Genomic DNA, 17,870 nt, shown 5'->3' on the forward strand with positions numbered 1-17,870 from the left:
GAGGAGTGGTGATTTATGCTAAGGAAAAATTGGCCCCTAAGTTGATGTTTAAAGATGAACAAGGAAGATATTTGGCAATTGAAATACAAGTCCAAGGAGAAAAATTATTGATAATGGGGATTTATGCTCCGAATGAAGGGAAGTCAGAGTTCTTTAAGAAATTACATGGGACATTAATGGACTATTTGGATTACAATGTAATTATGATGGGAGATATAAATGGAGTGGTCTCTACAAATATGGACAAAGCACTAAGACAGGTGGTCTCTAAGGATGGGAGACTACCTAAGACTTTTTTTGAAATGACAGATAATATGGATTTGATTGACATCTGGAGAACAAGAAACCCTCTGGAGAGAGAGGGAACTTTCTTCTCAGAAGCAAAAATGACCTGGACCAGAATCGACCAAATTTGGGTAACTAGTGGGATGGCACCTAAGATAAAAAAAGTGGAAATCTGCCCAAAGACTTGCTCCGACCATAATGCTGTAAAGATGGAAATGAACATAACAACAGCTGGTTCCTTCAGATGGAGGATGAATGACTCCCTATTTAGAGATGAAGAGGTGTACAGAAAGGCCCAGAAGACTATGAAGGATTATTTTGAGATAAATCTGAAAACAGAGGTGGAGAAAAGAACAATTTGGGACGCAAGTAAAGCCGTTATGAGAGGATTTTTGATACAGCAGAATACTTTAAAAAAGAAGAGACAGAATGAAAAGAAAGATAAGATTTTGGAAAGAATAAAAGAAGGTGAAAAGAAATTGAGATTAAAGCCAAAGTCTCATGAAATTCTAAGAGAAATAAAGTTTTACCAGAGACAGTATATGGAATTGATGAACCAGGAGATAGAATGGAAAATAAGGCAAATGAGACAAAAGACATTTGAATCGGCAGATAAATGTGGGAAACTTCTGGCATGGCAATTGAAGAAAAGACAAAAGCTGAATATGGTTACAAGCTTAGAGGTTGAAGGAAAGAACATTTTTAGGCCAAATGAGATTAGAAACTGTTTTCAGAGTTATTTCAGAAAACTTTATGCACAAGGGCCGGCGGATGAAAAAGAGATAGAAGAATTTCTTGAAAAATATGGACTACAAAAAATATCTGATCAAAGTAAAGTGATCTTAAACCAGAAAATAACTGAGCAAGAAATAGAGGGAGCCATTCAAAATATGAAATTGGGAAAATCTCCAGGACCAGATGGTTTGACTTCCAGATACTACAAAGTTTTGAAAGACTGGTTGATTCAACCGTTTAAGGAAGTCTGCAACGAAATATTAGAGGGGAAGAAGGCACCTGAATCGTGGAAAGAAGCATATATTACACTTATATCAAAATCTGAGACTGAAAAGAACCAGATTAAGAACTACCGCCCTATATCATTGTTCAATGTGGATTACAAAATTTTTGCAGACATTTTGGCAAAAAGATTGAAGAGGGTTTTGGTGGGTGAGATTCATAAAGACCAGGCTGGCTTTCTCCCGGGAAGACACTTATCTGACAATGTGAGAAATATAATAGACATTATGGAGTTGCTCGAAAACAATATTAATACTAAGGCAGTATTAATATTTGTGGACGCTGAGAAAGCCTTTGACAATATCTCTTGGAGTTTTATGAAAAAGAATCTCAAAGGAATGGGGGTAGGCCAGGGTTTTGAGAATGGTATAGGTGCAATCTATTCTGAACAAAAAGCAAAACTAATTGTAAATAATGTGGTTACTGAGGAAATTGCTATTGAAAAAGGGACACGACAGGGGTGCCCAATATCCCCATTACTTTTCATATCTGTTCTGGAGGTGTTACTAAATATGATTAGAGGGGACCAGCTGGTTAAAGGGATTCAGGTCGGAGCTAAACAATATAAGTTGAGAGCGTTCGCAGATGATTTAGTACTAACTTTGCAAGAGCCAGACACTAGTACTAAAAGAGTCTTGGAGATAATACAAGTTTTTGGTCGAGTAGCAGGTTTTAAGCTAAACAAACAAAAAACAAAGGTACTGGGGAAAAATCTAACAGTGGTGGAAAGAGAGAAGTTTCAGAGTGAAACTGGATTAATGGTAGCAAACAAAGTGAAATATCTGGGGGTTAATTTAACAACTAAGAATGTGAACTTATTTAAAGATAATTATGAGAAATGTTGGACAGAAATTAAGAAAGATTTAGAAATATGGTCAAATCTGAGACTTTCCTTGTTAGGCCGAATTGCTTTTATTAAGATGAATGTTTTGCCAAGAATGCTCTTTTTGTTTCAAACATTGCAGATTGTGGACAGAATGGACTGTTTCAAGAAGTGGCAGAAAGATATATCTAGATTTGTCTGGCAGGGCAAAAAGCCCAGAATAAAATTTAAGATATTAACTGATGCAAAAGAAAGAGGGGGGTTTGCCCTGCCGGACTTAAAACTGTACTATGAAGCAGCAGCTTTTTGCTGGCTGAAAGACTGGCTACTTCTTGAGAACACAGACATTTTGGACTTAGAAGGGTTCAATAATAGTGTCAGGGAACTGCCATCGGAGAAACAGGAGGTGAAAGGGCTCACAGAGGCTGAGAGAGACTTATCCGCTGAGGAGGGGACCAGCAGGGGGAGAGGAAGAGCTCCAAGGGAAAGTGAGTCGGAGGGAGGGCTCAGAGACACTTCCAGCGAAAATAGCGGGGAGGTTTCAGGACCTCCCATAGGGACACCCACTCCTCGCCGGAAACTGTCACGCCGAGAGTCCAGAAGACGCGTTTCCGTTAAGGAACTTTTATGCTGGAAGAAGTTCCGTAAACGCCCACTGTCCGATTCTACGAGCGACTGATGGAGCCATGCTTAAGGAGCTCCGTCACAGACAGAGGTTTGTGGACTTAGCCAAACTCTGAGGGACTAGGACTTTATGCACAAGCAGCTCATCATCCCATCACAGCAATCGGACAGTCCCTGAAAGCAGCTTGTGTAGAGAGGCATCATGAACAACCCAGCCGGAACCGGGGGAGCAGGAGGAGCTGGAGAGGGTCCAAGCCTGGAAGAAAGGTACCGGGTGTTGGAGGTCCAGCTAGCGCTGCAAACGGCGAGGCTAGAGGAAAGGAGGGCGCAGGATGCAGAAAAGGCAAAAGGCGCCCCACTAGCAAGAAAGATGCCAGGATTGGTGCAGAAGTTTGGGGGGGACCCCAGGAACTATCAAGCCTTTAGGACAGAGATGCAGTATGCTCTCAATCTGCAGTTTGACGACTTTCCCGACGAGGCATCGCGAGTGGCGTTTGTGGTTGGCCATCTCGAAGGGGGGGGCGAGAGACTGGGTTAGACCCCTGATGGCAGGGAATAGTGAAATGCTGAAGGACACGAGGAAGTTTTTTCGCGCCATGGATTTGATGTTTTCCAGCGAGATTGAGCAGGGACTGGTGCGCAGACAGTTGATGGCTTGTAAACAGGGGAGCCGATCGGTTCGTGAGTACTGGACTGAGTTTACCATGCTGATACATAAATTGGGGTGGGACCTATCGGCGGAACCCATTCAAATGCTTTTCGAAGAGGGGCTTTCTTCGGCGGTGAAAGACGAACTTTCCCGGGCACCCAGGGCGGGAAGGGAAAGGAGAGCGTTGGAGGGATTTCCGCATTCCAGAGATTGCGGAGCCAAATTTCCCGCCAGGAGAGCCGATGGAAATTGGAACAGCGCGCGCGCGCGCAGTTTCAAATCCCAGTGAAGGGCGGAAGAAGGAGGGGAAGAGCACCAAGAAATGTTATCTCTGCCAGCAGCCAGGTCACTTTGCCAGAGTCTGCCCGCAAAGAAAGGAATGGCAAGGGATGGCGGGAGCTGTTGGGGGGAAGGAGGAGGGAGTCCAGGAGCAAGTAAAAGCCAACGCCTGGCTGCCACCGTCAGGGCACAGCAGCCAGGCCAAGGAGCAGTAAAAGTGCCCACGCCGGAACCTCCAAGACCAGCCCTAGTGATAGAGGTGTTGCTAGAGCTGGCAAACGGACACCCACTAAAGACAAAGGCGCTATTGGACTCAGGCAGCTCCTGTAATTTTATGAGTAAGGAGTTTGCAGCTGAACACCAGATACAGATACTCCCTTTAAGTAACCCCCTGCAGGTGACCACGATCGATGGGAGGGAGCTGTTGGGAGGAGAAGTTAGCCTACAGACCGTCCCAATGGTTATGAGGGTGGCCAGGCACACCGAAAGGATAGCGTTCAATGTGGCCACCCTGGGAGGGGCTCCCGTTATTTTGGGAATGAGCTGGCTAGCGTTGCATGATCGGCTAGTGGGCTGGCATCAGAGAGTGGTCTCCTTTGGGTCAGCACATTGCCTGGAACACTGCAAAGAGGGAAGGGGCAAAAGCCTTTCTAGCAGGGACGGAAGTAATGGACAAAGGGAAGGTGCCCAAACAATACGCTGACCTGAGCAAGGTCTTCAGCGAAAGGGAAGCAGATAAACTACCACCGCATAGAGCCTTTGACTGCCAAATCAACCTGGTCCCTGGAGCCCAGCTCCCAGTGGGCAAGCTGTACGCCATGTCAGACAGGGAAATGCAGGAGTTAAGGGAGTTTATTGATAAAAACCTGAAGAGAGGCTTCATCAGAGAGTCCACAGCAGTGGGGGGCAGCCCAGTGTTTTTTGTGGACAAAAAACACACGGATAAACCCAGACTTGTAGTGGACTTTAGAGCCTTGAATGCAGTGTCAGAACCAGTGGCTTTCCCCATGCCCAGAATTGATGACATTTTGACCAGGGTGAGGAAGGGAAAGATATTCACTAAACTGGACCTGAGAGGGGCATACAACCTGATACGGATAAGGAAAGGGGATGAATGGAAAACCACCATGTTCACCCCTTTGGGGGCTTTTGGATATTTAGTTATGCCCTTCGGATTACAAGGAGGCTCAGCATGTTTTCAATCGTTCATGAACCACGTCCTGGGACCTCTGCTCTACAAGAATTGCGTGGCCTTCCTAGATGACATGTTGATATATTCAGAGAATGAGGAGCAGCATGTAAAGGATGTCAGGGAAGTGCTGAGCCAACTGCAAGCAAACCAGCTGTGGGTGAAATTGGAGAAGTGTCAGTTTCACACCAAGGAGGTGGAATTCCTGGGGTACTGCTTGTCGGACAAGGGATTAGCCATGGATCCAGGCAAGGTCCAGGCGGTGCTGGAATGGAAGACACCGAAAACGAAAAAGGATGTGCAAAGGTTCTTAGGGTTTGGGAACTTTTACCGTAAGTTCATCAAGAACTTTGCCCACTTAACGGCTCCCATCACGGACTGTCTCAGCAGCAAGAAGAAATTTGTTTGGACGGCGGAGGCGGAGCAAGCATTTGAGGAATTGAAAAGGGCATTCGCTTCGGAAGAACAGCTCCTGCATGTGGATTTACAAAAACCAATGAGAGTGGAAACTGATGCATCAGACCGGGCGGTGGGGGCGGTGCTTCTTCAGCCGGGGAAGAATAAGTCGGAGTGGAGACCGTGTGCCTTCTTTTCGCGTAAGCTAAACAAATCCGAGAGGAACTACACCGTATATGACCGAGAACTACTCGCCATTCACGAAGCGTTCCGGAGATGGAGACATTTACTAATTGGTGCACAGCATAAGGTGCAAGTGTGCACGGACCACAAGAATTTGGAATATTGGAGAATGGCACGAGTGCTCAACCAACGACAAGTGAGGTGGGCCCAAGAGTTCTCCAAATTCCATTTTGAAATTTGCTATGTGCCAGGTCCAGAAAACGTCAGAGCGGACGCTCTCTCCCGCAAACCTGAATATTTGGAGGGGGAGGGAGCACCTGAAGAGAGACATATCATCCCAGAGGACCGCTGGGTGTGTGGGGCGGCCTGGGTGGGGCAAAGGGAACTGGTAGAGGGAACGGTGAATGATGAATACGCCCAGAATAAGCTCAGAGGTTTAAGGAGAGAGGGAGAAGACCCCGGAGGTTTTGAAGAAAGAAACGGGGTATTGTATTACAAAGGGGCACTTTATATACCCGAAGGGGAATTGAGGGGGAGAGTACTCAAACAGCTGCACGACAACCCCACAGCGGGGCATTTTGGGCAACACAAGACCATGTGGTTGGTTACCAGGGAATTTTGGTGGCCCAAGGTGAGGGAGGATGTACGGGAGTATGTAAGAGGGTGTGACCAATGCCAGAGAGCCAAGGGAGAAAGGCGGGCGCCGGCGGGGTTATTAGAACCGTTACCCACACCAGAACGACCGTGGGAGGCGGTATCGATAGATTTTATGACTGATCTGCCGAAATCCCAGGGGAAAACCGCCATACTGGTCGTAGTAGACCTGTTAACTAAGATGGGCCACTTTGTAGCTTGCTCACATGCAGTCACGGCGGAAGAGACAGTGAAATTGTTTGTAGAACATATTTTTAGGCTGCATGGCGCCCCCTTGAGGGTGGTCTCCGACAGAGGGAAACAGTTCACGTCCAGGTTCTGGAGGAAACTTATGAGCTTACTGCACGTAGAGGTCAATTTTTCGACTGCCAGGCACCCTGAGACCAATGGGCAGGCGGAGAGAGCAAACGGTATCCTCCAACAATACCTGAGGTGTTATGTCAATGACAGAGAGAACGATTGGGTCGAAAAGTTGGCGCTAGCGGAATTTGCCTACAATAATGCGGAGAATGTGTCCACCGGGATGAGCCCCTTTTTGGCTAATTATGGGTGCCACCCCAGGGCGTTTCCAGGGGGAGGAGGGGAGAGATGGAGTGTCCCGGCCGCCGAACATTTTGCAGAAGAAATGGAAGCGATCCATCGTCAACTCCAACTCAACTTAGAAAGGGCCAAAGAAGAATATAAGAGGCAGGCAGACAAGAGCAGAAGGGAAGGTGAAACCATTAGGGTGGGGAGTCAGGTCTGGCTGTCAACCCAAGGGTTGCCGTTCAAGGGGGGTTGCAAGAAATTGAGACCCAAAAGATTGGGACCATTTGAGGTCATTCAACAGGTCAACCCAGTGGCTTTCAGACTCCGGTTACCGAACCACATGAAACTGCACCCAGTATTCCACAGGTCATTACTGTCACCATATAGGGGGGAAGGTGAAGGGGTCTCCACACGGGGGCCAGTCTTAGAAGAAAGGGAAAGCAGCAACCATGTGGCGGAGATCATCGACTCCAGGTGGAAGGGTAATCAGGTGGAGTATTTGGTCGCGTGGGAAGGGGAACCGGAGTCGGAAAACACCTGGGTGACGGCAGAGGAGGTCAGTGACGAGATCTTGATCGAAACTTTCCACCAAAGGTTCCCCAGGAAACCTCAGCCAGTAGCGAGGTTCCGGAGGGAGTACTTTGGCACCACCGACGAGGAGGAGGAACTGGAAGGATTCAGGGAATCGGAGTTGGAAGAAGGTACAGACTCCGATGAGGAGGAGTACTTAGAAACCGGAAACAGCAACCGGTGGAGGGAACTGTTCGAAACTTCGGAAGATGAGGGAGGTTCTTTCAGGGGTTTTGCTCCCTCGCCTCCCGCAGAGGAGGGAAGGGGAGGTGGTGAAGGGGGCCCTGGAGGGGAGGTGGATGTCAGGGAACTGCCATCGGAGAAACAGGAGGTGAAAGGGCTCACAGAGGCTGAGAGAGACTTATCCGCTGAGGAGGGGACCAGCAGGGGGAGAGGAAGAGCTCCAAGGGAAAGTGAGTCGGAGGGAGGGCTCAGAGACACTTCCAGCGAAAATAGCGGGGAGGTTTCAGGACCTCCCATAGGGACACCCACTCCTCGCCGGAAACTGTCACGCCAAGAGTCCAGAAGACGCGTTTCCATTAAGGAACTTTTATGCTGGAAGAAGTTCCGTAAACGCCCACTGTCCGATTCTACGAGCGACTGATGGAGCCATGCTTAAGGAGCTCTGTCACAGACAGAGGTTTGTGGACTTAGCCAAACTCTGAGGGACTAGGACTTTATGCACAAGCAGCTCATCATCCCATCACAAATAGGTTTGGTTGGCATGCATATATATGGTATGACAAGGTAAAAACTCACAAAGGTTTCAAAAACCATATTGTTAGGAAAGCATTATACAATGTTTGGATTCGTTATAAAGATTTGTTGGAAAATAAAACCCCTAGGTGGTTGTCACCAATGGAGGCTAAGGAAGTAAAAAAACTTAATATGGAATCTAAATCGCCAAAATATTGGGAAATTATAGAACAAGAAGGTGGAAATGTGAAATTACAGAGTTATGAGAAACTGAAGTCTAAAGTAAGAGATTGGCTTCATTATTACCAGATAAATGAAGTATTTAAACAGGACAGGAAAATCAGCTTCCAGGTGGAAAAGTCAAAGTTAGAAACAGAATTGTTAGAACCCAATACTAAGAATCTGTCAAGAATGTACAACCTGCTGTTGAAATGGAATACACAGGATGAAACGGTTAAATCAGCTATGATTAAATGGGCACAGGACATTGGACATGATATTATGTTTGCTGACTGGGAACAGTTATGGACCACCGGAATGAAGTTTATGGCATGTAATGCCCTAAAAGAGAATATTATGAAAATGACTTATAGGTGGTACATGACTCCAGTCAAGCTAGCAAAAATCTACCATTTGCCCAATAATAAATGTTGGAAATGTAATGAAACTGAAGGTACTTTCTATCACCTTTGGTGGACGTGCCCAAGGATTAAGGCCTTCTGGGAAATGATTTATAATGAAATTAAGAAGGTGCTTAAGTGTACCTTTCATAAGAAACCAGAGGCTTTTCTCCTGGGCATGGTAGGCCAATTGGTGTCAAAGAAAGATAGGACGTTTTTTATGTATGCTACAACAGCAGCAAGAGTTCTACTAGCAAAGTATTGGAAGACACAAGAACTACCCACGCTGGAAGAGTGGCAGACGAAGGTGATTGACTACATGGGACTGGCAGAGATGACGGGCAGAATCCGTGACCAAGGGAAAGAGACGGTGGAAGAAGATTGGAAGAAATTTAAATTTTATCTTAAAAATTGTTGCAAAATTAGTGAGTGTTAAAATGTCATGGGTAAAGCATAGCAGATTTGCAGAGATAAATGATTGGACAAGAGGAAAGAAAAGGGTTAAAGAAAGGAATTTATAAGCAATTCAGATCAGGGGTTGCTGAAAAAGTTTAAAACAGGGATGCAGAAAAGGGAGGCATGGGGAAGTCGTTGAAATTGGGTACAAGAAAAAAAAATTCATGAAATTATACATGTTTACATGTTCGTTTGTTTGTGTTTGTTGTTTGTAATGTCTTATAATATATGTTGAAAAGCCAATAAAAATTTTATATATAAAAAAAATGAACACATGTCAATCCCTATCTGCACCTTCTCTCATATTAACACCGTCTCCAATCTCCACTGTCATCTCTAGGTTCCAATTTTTTTGCAAAGCAGATGAGATAATGGCAAGAGCAACACTTGATCACTGCATTCACACTTAATAAAGCAGCTTCGTTTTATAATACAGATCTATGGTGGAATTGTCTTATTAGACACATCTATTTTTTCTTTCTGAAGTGAAGAAATGATCTCAGGCTCAAGTAACAGTGTCTCCATTGTGAAATAAATAAAACTTAAGTGCTACATTTAACTGTAAAAATATTGCAATATATTGGAACCTCAGAAGAGCCTGCTGGATCAGGCAAAGGCCCACCTAGTCCAGCATCCTCTTCTCACAGAGGCCAACCAGATGCCTGTGGGAAACCGGCAAGCAGGATTGGAGCACAAGAGTCTTCTCTGCCTTCGTGTGCTTTCCAGAAACTAGTATCAAGAAGCATTATTGCCTAGACCTTGAGGGCAGAGCAGAGACATCAGTCTTATCCTTTTCTTCAAGCTATCCATGTTGCTGGCCGTCACTGTCTCCTGTAGGATAGATGAACTACGCTTCTGTTTATTCATCTTTTGCAGCCCTTAAAAGCTGATAAATGTATTATGGCCTAAGCTTTTGTGGGCTGCAGTCTGACAGTGGACTCTTGACCAGGAAAGCTGGTGCCACTATAAACTTTTAATTGGTTTCTCCCCCGTGTGAGTTCGTTGATGTCTTCTAAATGATCCACTATCACTGAAGCTCTTTCTACAATCCACACATTCAAATGGTTTCTCCCCCGTGTGAGTTCATTGATGTATTCTAAGTTCTCCACTTTCATGGAAGCTCTTTCCACATTCCATACATTTAAATGGTTTTTCCCCTGTGTGAGTTCGTTGGTGTATTCTAAGTTCTCCACTTCGCCTGTAGCTCTTTCCACATTCAATACATTTAAATGGTTTCTACCCTGTGTGAGTTCGTTGATGTCTTCTAAGTGTCCCACTTCGACTGAAGCTCTTACCGCACTCCACACATTCAAATGGTTTCTCCCCTGTGTGAGTTTGTTGATGTCTTCTAAGTGCTCCACTTTCATGGAAGCTCTTTCCACATTCCATACATTTAAATGGTTTTTCCCCTGTGTGAGTTCGTTGGTGAATTCTAAGTTCTCCACTTCGCCTGTAGCTCTTTCCACACTCAAAACATTTAAATGGTTTCTCCCCTGTGTGAGTTTGTTGATGTATTCTAAGATGTCCACTTTGACTGAAGCTCTTACCGCACTCCATACATTTAAATGGTTTCTCACCTGTGTGAGTTCGCTGATGTATTCTAAGTTTCTCAGTGGTACTGAAGCTCTTTCCACATTCAATACATTCAAATGGTTTCTCCCCTGTGTGAGTACGTTGGTGTATTCTAAGATGTCCACTTCCACTGAAGCTCTTACCGCACTCCATACATTTAAATGGTTTCTCACTTGTGTGAGTTCGTTGATGCATTCTAAGTGCTTGACTATGACTAAAGCTCGTTCCACACTTCATACATTCAAATAGTTTCTCTCCTTTGTGAGTTTGTTGTTGTATCCTCAGTTTCTTTGTTCTTCCCAATGAATTGACAGGTGGCTCCATAGAATTCTGACCTTCATCTTCCTCACCTGTTTGGGAGTCTGGGAGGAAAGAGAATCCTGTTAGACTTTCAAGAAAGACAAAAATGGAACTGAACACATGTCAATTCCTATCTGCACCTTCTCTCATTTTAACACCGTCTCCAATCTCCTGTCCTCTCTAGGTTCCAATTTTTTTGCAAAGCAGATGAGATAATGGCAACAGCAACACCTGAGCACTCCATTCACACTTAATAAAGCACCATCATTTTATAATACAAATCTATGGTGGAATTAGCTTATTAGACACATCTCTGTATTTTTCTTTTTCAAGTGAGGAAATAATCTCAGGCTCAAGTAACAGTGTCTCCTTTGTGAAATCAGTAAAACTTAAGTGCTACATGTAACTGTAGAAATATTGCACTATACTGGAACCTAAGAAGAGCCTGCTGGATCAGGCAAAGGCCCACCTAGTCCAGCATCCTCTTCTCACAGAGGCCAACCAGATGCCTGTGGGAAACCGGCAAGCAGGATTGGAGCACAAGAGTCTTCTCTGCCTTCCTGTGCTTTCCAGAAACTAGTATCAAGAAGGATTATTGCCTAGGACCACGAGGGCAGAGCAGAGACGTCAGTCTTATCTTTTCTTTCAAGCTATCCATGTTGCTGGCTCTCACTGTCTCCTGTAGGATGGATTCCATACATGAACTATGCTTCTGTTTATTCATCTTTTGCAGCCCTTAAAAGCTGATAAATGTATTATGGCCTAAGCTTTTGTGGGCTGCAGTCTGACAAAGGGGACTCTTGACCAGGAAAGCTGGTGCCTGTACAAACCTCTGAGTCTCTTTGTTGGCTTTGTGTACTTATTTTCAAATTTGAACCAAGGTTGTACCACAGTATCTTCATGAAAGCTTAGGGATGGACAAAATTACAGGGTGTCAGCTCTGTGAATCTCAAACCTCTCGTGCCTCCGCTGACAGAGCCTGAGAATGCAAGAGATGTGATTCAGTTGGAATGTGAAGCAGGGGAGGAGCAGCCAAGCTGCAGCAGGAGCAAAGAACAAAGAGCAGGAAGAGGGGGTGCCGTGGGGGGGGGGCACAGACCGTTAGCTCCAGTTTGAGGTCTGACACAGAGACACTGGAAATAGCCTGTGCAAATAATCGTAGGCTCGAGAGAATCTGCGAGAAGAGGGGAAAAGAAAGCGAAAGTGGGGGCTTCTTTGCTGGAGGACTCGGCAACTGCAAGCTGGGATGAACAGGCCGAAGACTGAACTCCACAGTGATTTGTGAGTTTGAGACAATTACTACTGGAGTTGTCTCATGTCTGTGCGGGAGAACCAAGCCATTACACAGGGGCGCTATAACTTATTATCCCACTCACTCACTCACTCTCACAAACAACCCCAGTCTGTAAGATTGGCAAGTTTACACAATTTGCTTATAATACCAGACGCTCTTGGACTTTATATGCCCAATCCTAAGTGTAGACCCTCCAGCCCCAGGAATTGTGGATCATGATAATGGGTCCTTTGTCCCTTAAGCCCACCAAACTGGGGAGGTGCATTCATTTCTTGTGTTTTGATGCTGGTGGAATGTATCACTCTGACACTGTCTATAACAAATAAGAGTAATAGGAACAATTTATGTACATTAATTATAAATAATTATGGGAAACATTTCTATTCCCCTTCACCCATTTTTCAGCATTGGTGTGCAACATCATTACCATCAATTATTCCTGCCGTGGAAATAACACCTAAGATTTCAAAGCCTGGAGGAAGAAAATCTGCCCCCACTACTTTAGGAAAAGGATTCAAGAAACAAAGAGCTGCTTTGGAGAAGACTTCACCTCTTCCTTCTTAATGTCAGGAACTTCCTTCCATTTGTCTCCTCTCCATCTTTTCCCCTTTCTCCCTCCACCATCCATCTATCCCTGTCCCCATCTGCTCTCCCCTGGAACTCACCAGATTTCTCCAAGGGTCCTGGGAGAGAATGCTCAGAGGTTGTGGGGAGGGATGCGGGAGACAGCCTGACCAGGTCAACTGTCCATCTTCCTCCTTCCATCCTGGCCAGGGTTGCAGGTTCAGTCTCAGCTAGGGTTGCAGGTTCAGCTTCCTGAGGAGCCCAGAATCCAGAGCAAGTTGCAGCTTCCTGGGAGGGAGGGAAGAAGAAGCCAAGGGAGTCTGAGAGCCCCTGCAGGGATTCTCCTGCCCAAGACATTCTGCTGCCCCTGGAGAAGCCCCAATTGGGCACCCCCTTCCCAAGAGCCCCCATCCATTTTCAAACACCTTTGGCAATTCCTTTCACCTGCCTGTCCCACCTCCCTTCCTAAGGCTGGCATGGTATGCACATTAGTGGCCTGAGAGTAGACCCCATAGAACTTAAGAGTTAATCTGCAAAGGACTGCTTTGAATACATGGGTTGCCCTTGCATGGATGAAAGAATATTCATCACCATAGCTAAACAGAACCTCCATGTCGAGAGGCAGTGGACCTGTGACCTCCAGGTCCTGGAAACCCAGGTGAGAGGAGGGCACTTACCTTTCCCAGAAGTCCCTCAGTGACTGGGAGCAGGGTCTGGTCTGTCCCCCCTGCTCTCCCATTGGGCCTCCGACTGGCATCCGCAGCTCCCCTGAAGGAGAGGACACCATCCCCGGAGTGGGGAGGACTGGGAGCCTGTGGGGTTTCCCACTTTGAACGAGGGGGTTGCATCGTCTTCAGGAAATCCTGCTTCTGGGCCTCCCAGTGCTGCTGCGGCTGCCCCTCCTCTGCCTCCTGCTTAATTTGACGTAAATCTGCTTGAGGCAGAAGATCCCTGATGGTCCCAACTTGGCCGGCAGGAGGTTTCTTTCCTTTGCACTCCAGTCTCTCCCTTTGAATGGGTCTCCTGGGTCTCTGCTCTTCCATTTTTACGCCACCCTGCTGGAAAAGAAATAAACACATCTCCTGATCTGATCATAGGATGAAGATATCTGTCTGTCCTGGAGAGAATGGTGCCTAAAGGGCCCTTAGAGAGAACTTTTAAACTCCAATTTCAGCACAAAGCAGCACAGTGCTGAAATGGGGTAAAAGCCCTGCTCTGGAAATAAATGATCCCTCTGGCTGCTCTTTAAAGAGGATTTCTAAAGAACAATCTGAAGGGTCTTTTTTCCACAGATCTCCTTGCTAATTCAGCAGAGTCTTCTTGTGCTCTTATTTTTCCCCACCCCAGAACTGGGGTTGGAAGGTCTAAACATGCTGATTGTGTTTGCAAGACTTGTATGTATGCTAGATGGCATGTCTGGTGAGTGTGTGCGGCACCTCTGGCGTGTGTGCCTGTGACTTTATGGTCTGCATCTCTTTTCTGTGTGCGCATGCATGTGCATACATTGGCCACAAAGCTCACTGGAATGTGGCCTCCAGAATCAATGCAGCTTTAAGCCGATAAATGTTCCTCCTGCTCTATCACAAAGAACAATCAAATCTGAGACTATCAAGAGGAGAGAACTCCTGGATCTACAGAGTTAATATTCTCAACATCCTATGGACACAAACTGCAATGAGATTTCCCTTTAATTGCTTTGAGAATTTTTCCCTTAAAAATATGAAGCAGTATATAAATGAAATGAGTAATAATCTGAACATGAATAGCTAATTTCAATTTTGCAATTTTGCATCCTCAGTCTTTTACAATACTGTCTTCAACGTATTTATTATCATTAATTCATTTCCATATGCCACACTTCTTAAGAATCCTCCTTTCCTCTGCATTCTCAAAACTGTCACCCACTTCAACCCTCAGCCTTCATCTCAAAACTCTGCTGCCTTACTAAGGTGGAAATAAAACCTTTCATGAAACAGGCTTAAGCCTGTCTCACTTATTTACACGCAGACACAAGAGGTCACTAACTTTGATAGCTTGGGAAAAGATCAGATGCGTTCTCCGGGAAATAGATCTATTAGATGTTTTATTAGCCTTGACAGAACAACAGAACCTCCATGTGTAGGCAGAGTGTACCTTGATGTGGGGAAGACAAAAGTAGCCATTTCCTTGCTAAATGAATCTGATGGACATCATTGCCACAAGATGCGGTAATGGTGGTGGCAAAGAGAGTTTTCAAAGGCGATCAGACCAATTCACAAATGAGGGCGCTAGATTTATCAATGGCACTGGCAGAGGAAGGGGGGCAGGGGTAGTGGTCTGCAAAGGGTGTCAGGGGGCTGCACAGTAAGAGCCCCCCCCCGTGCTGCACTGCTCTTCCATTCCCCCCTGCCTCCCCTTCCCTCTCCCCCGTGGGGAGGACCGTCGAAATGGCCTGCAAAGGGTGTCAGGGGGCTGCAGGGTGAGAGGGGCACCTCCCTGTTGCACTGCTCTTCCATTCCCCCTGCCTCCCCTTCTCTGTCCGCCGTGGGGAGGACCGTGGAAGAGGACGGGGCTCCCTGCTGAGGGACAGGGAAAGGGGCGGCAAAAGCCCCAGCTACGCCGCTGATCCGTGAGCGACTATATGCATCGTCCATCGCGAAGCAGCAGCTGCCTTGGACCCCTCATTCTGCCCCTTGAGCTCAGGACTGAAAGGACGCCCTGCAGCCTCTGACTCCACTCGGGGCCTGATCCTGCCAGGCGCACGTGCTCTCCTCCTCCTCCCCCTCCTGCCCCCCCTCCTCCTGCACCTGGGACTCCTCGCTCCGTCCCTGCACCGGAATCCGGCTCCTCTCCGGGGAAACTCGCCAGGCCACGGCCCGCTGCTCCTCCGCTCTCCTCGGCGGGGACAGGAAAGTGCAGCCGCTCTCCAGTCCCCCTGGCTGGCCCCGTTTCCTGCCTCTCTGGGCATTGGAGCTCGCTGGCTGTGGGTTGGGCCCTGGGAGGCTGCGAGGCTGGATGCGCCCCCTTGCAAGGCGAGGGCTGCGAGACCGCCCTGCTGCTTCCCCTGCCCTCGAATTTGCAGCCCGCTGCTTCTGATCCTGGAGGTTCTGCTCTTAGCTGTCGGGGCAAATGGATTAGCTCTATGAGATCTGGTCGATTCCTAGCTCTGGAGCAGCAGGGAACAAGCTTTTTGCACCCTTCTCTAGGGATGTCCACACGCCACCATCTGTGTCCCCGTGTACACAAATCACTGAGTTGGCTTATTGTCTTAACTCAGTCGGTAGAGCGTGAGGTGCTTTATCTCAAGGTTGTGAGTTCGAGTCCCATGTGAGAAAAAGTGGAAATAAAGTGTAATGTTACCTTGAAATTGTGTACACAATAGTCCGATGGTTTTTAGAGAAACCCAAAAACTTCCCCTTTCTATACCCTTTCGTTGTCATCAAGCAGTTGGTCCCTTACCTTTCCCGCCCCAACATGGCCACAGTGATCCATGCGACGGTCACCTCCAGGCTTGACTACTGTAATTTGCTCTACGCGGGGCTGCCCTTGAAGCTGTCCCAGAAACTCCAGCGGGTACAGAATGCTGCAGCGAGGCTGCTCACGGGGTCTCTGCCATGGGAGCATATTCACCCAGTGCTTTTCAAGCTGCACTGGCTCCCGGTGGAGTACAGGGTCAGATTTAAGGTGCTGCTTTTGACCTTTAAAGCCTTTCACGGCCTAGGACCCTCGTACCTACTGGACCGCCTCTCCCGGTATGCTCCACGGAGAGCCTCAAGGTCCATAAATAGCAACACCCTAGTGGTCCCGGGCCCTAAGGAAGTTAGATTGGCTTCAACCAGAGCCCAGCGCCTTTTCAACTCTGGCTCTGGCCTGGTGGAACGCTCTGCCTCATGAGACCAGGGCCCTGCAGGATCTGATTTCTTTCCTCAGGGCCTGTTAGACAGAGTTGTTCCGCCTGGCCTTTGGCTTGGAGCCAAATTGATTCCCTCCCTCCCTCTCTTTCTTTTTTCTTTTCCTTTCTCTTCCTGCGATGAGGCTACATTTTAATATTTTAATGTTTCAATATTCTAATGTATTTTAATTTTGTTTTTAAGTTGTAATCATTCAACTTGTTTTTATTATTGCTTGTTAGCCGCCCTGAGCCCGGCCTTGGCTGGGGAGGGTGGGGTATAAATAATAATGATAATTATTATTATTATTATTATTATTATTATTCTGTAATAAGTGGGTTTTATTTGGAAAGCTGTCTCTCAAAATTTATTAGAACACTGGAATGTACCTGGCATTTTATAAGCTCTTCAGTATGTTGCACAAATAAGTCTCCTTGCGATCAGTATGCAGTCTCTGGTTTCCAAATCCTCCAGAGGAAATATTCCTGAAATACCATTTCATGAAGCTGGGACGATGCCACCCAGCTGCCTGAATGCCTAGCAGCTGGAGGAGGCAGTCCAGTTCCCAGCTCTGCTGGCCTAGGTCATCTGATCACTTAGCTCCAGCAGCAGATGCCAGGGCTGGGCTCTGTTATCTTTCCATACCCTCCAACATCTCTCTGATGAAAATAGGGGTGTCCTGTTTTATAATGATAATTTTACTATTTATACCCCACACATCTTACTAGGTTGCCCAAGCCACTCCAGGCAGCTACCAACATATATAAAAACATAATAAAACATTTTTTAAAATCCCTATACAGGATTACCTTCAGACAACTTGGGGGTCACATAACCCCATACCCTCTGGCATCAAATCAGAAACTGACGACAGCTTCTGTAAATCAGGGACATCCCTGGAAGACAGTGGCACTTGGAGGGTCTGTCTTTCCCTGCTTTTTCCTTGGCTGTCTCTGGTCTCCTGCCTCCATTCAGCAGAGGAGGGAGCCTTCATACGGAGAAGGATCGGGGCCAACAGGGCATAGCTGGTGCCTTCAGATGACTGCAGTGAAGGGAGAACCATTTGGAGGAACAGTTTGTTGCAATTCTTGGAAAGGGATGGAAAGAGCATGGCTACATCGTGGTCTGGTTCTTCAGGTACTTGTTGTTCAAGTTGTTCCATGGAATTCCTGATCTGGACCTTGTGTGGGAAATGAGTTCTCTCCATCACAAGAATAATTTTTTTGAACCTTTACTGCACAACAGTCTTAAACAGTCTTACAATAAGATGAACTTGATAAAGAAGCACGTTGCAAACAATGT

At 46.6% G+C, this 17,870-nt stretch overlaps 1 protein-coding gene and 1 long non-coding RNA gene across 2 annotated transcripts in view; one reads left to right on the top strand and one right to left on the bottom strand.

The window, feature by feature from the left end:
- LOC310757362 overlaps nucleotides 1-17,870 on the top strand; it is a 29,967-nt gene that overhangs the window by 4,840 nt on the left and 7,257 nt on the right. The window lies entirely within an intron of this gene.
- Nucleotides 9,814-16,897, bottom strand: LOC310757002 (uncharacterized protein). Its single transcript, XM_083602074.1, has 4 exons — nucleotides 15,486-16,897; nucleotides 13,377-13,757; nucleotides 12,801-12,987; nucleotides 9,814-10,903 (listed from the first exon to the last, which is right to left on the bottom strand). Exons 2-4 carry the CDS (start codon nucleotides 13,740-13,742, stop codon nucleotides 10,206-10,208), a joined length of 1,251 nt encoding a protein of 416 aa, XP_083458200.1. The 5' UTR covers nucleotides 13,743-13,757; nucleotides 15,486-16,897; the 3' UTR covers nucleotides 9,814-10,205.

Source organism: Podarcis filfolensis (assembly GCF_964270895.1).
Source record: "Podarcis filfolensis genome assembly, chromosome: 2".
NCBI classification, from domain to species: domain Eukaryota; kingdom Metazoa; phylum Chordata; class Lepidosauria; order Squamata; family Lacertidae; genus Podarcis; species Podarcis filfolensis.

Excerpts from the sequence above, each read along its gene's own strand:
- LOC310757002 (XM_083602074.1), bottom strand. The coding sequence starts at position 13,742 with ATGGAAGAGCAGAGACCCAGGAGACCCATTCAAAGGGAGAGACTGGAG. Across the intron at positions 12,988-13,376 it reads CTGAGGGACTTCTGGGAAAG|GAAGCTGCAACTTGCTCTGG; the intron begins GTAAGTGCCCTC and ends CCTCCCTCCCAG. Across the intron at positions 10,904-12,800 it reads AGGACCCTTGGAGAAATCTG|ACTCCCAAACAGGTGAGGAA; the intron begins GTGAGTTCCAGG and ends CTTTCCTCCCAG.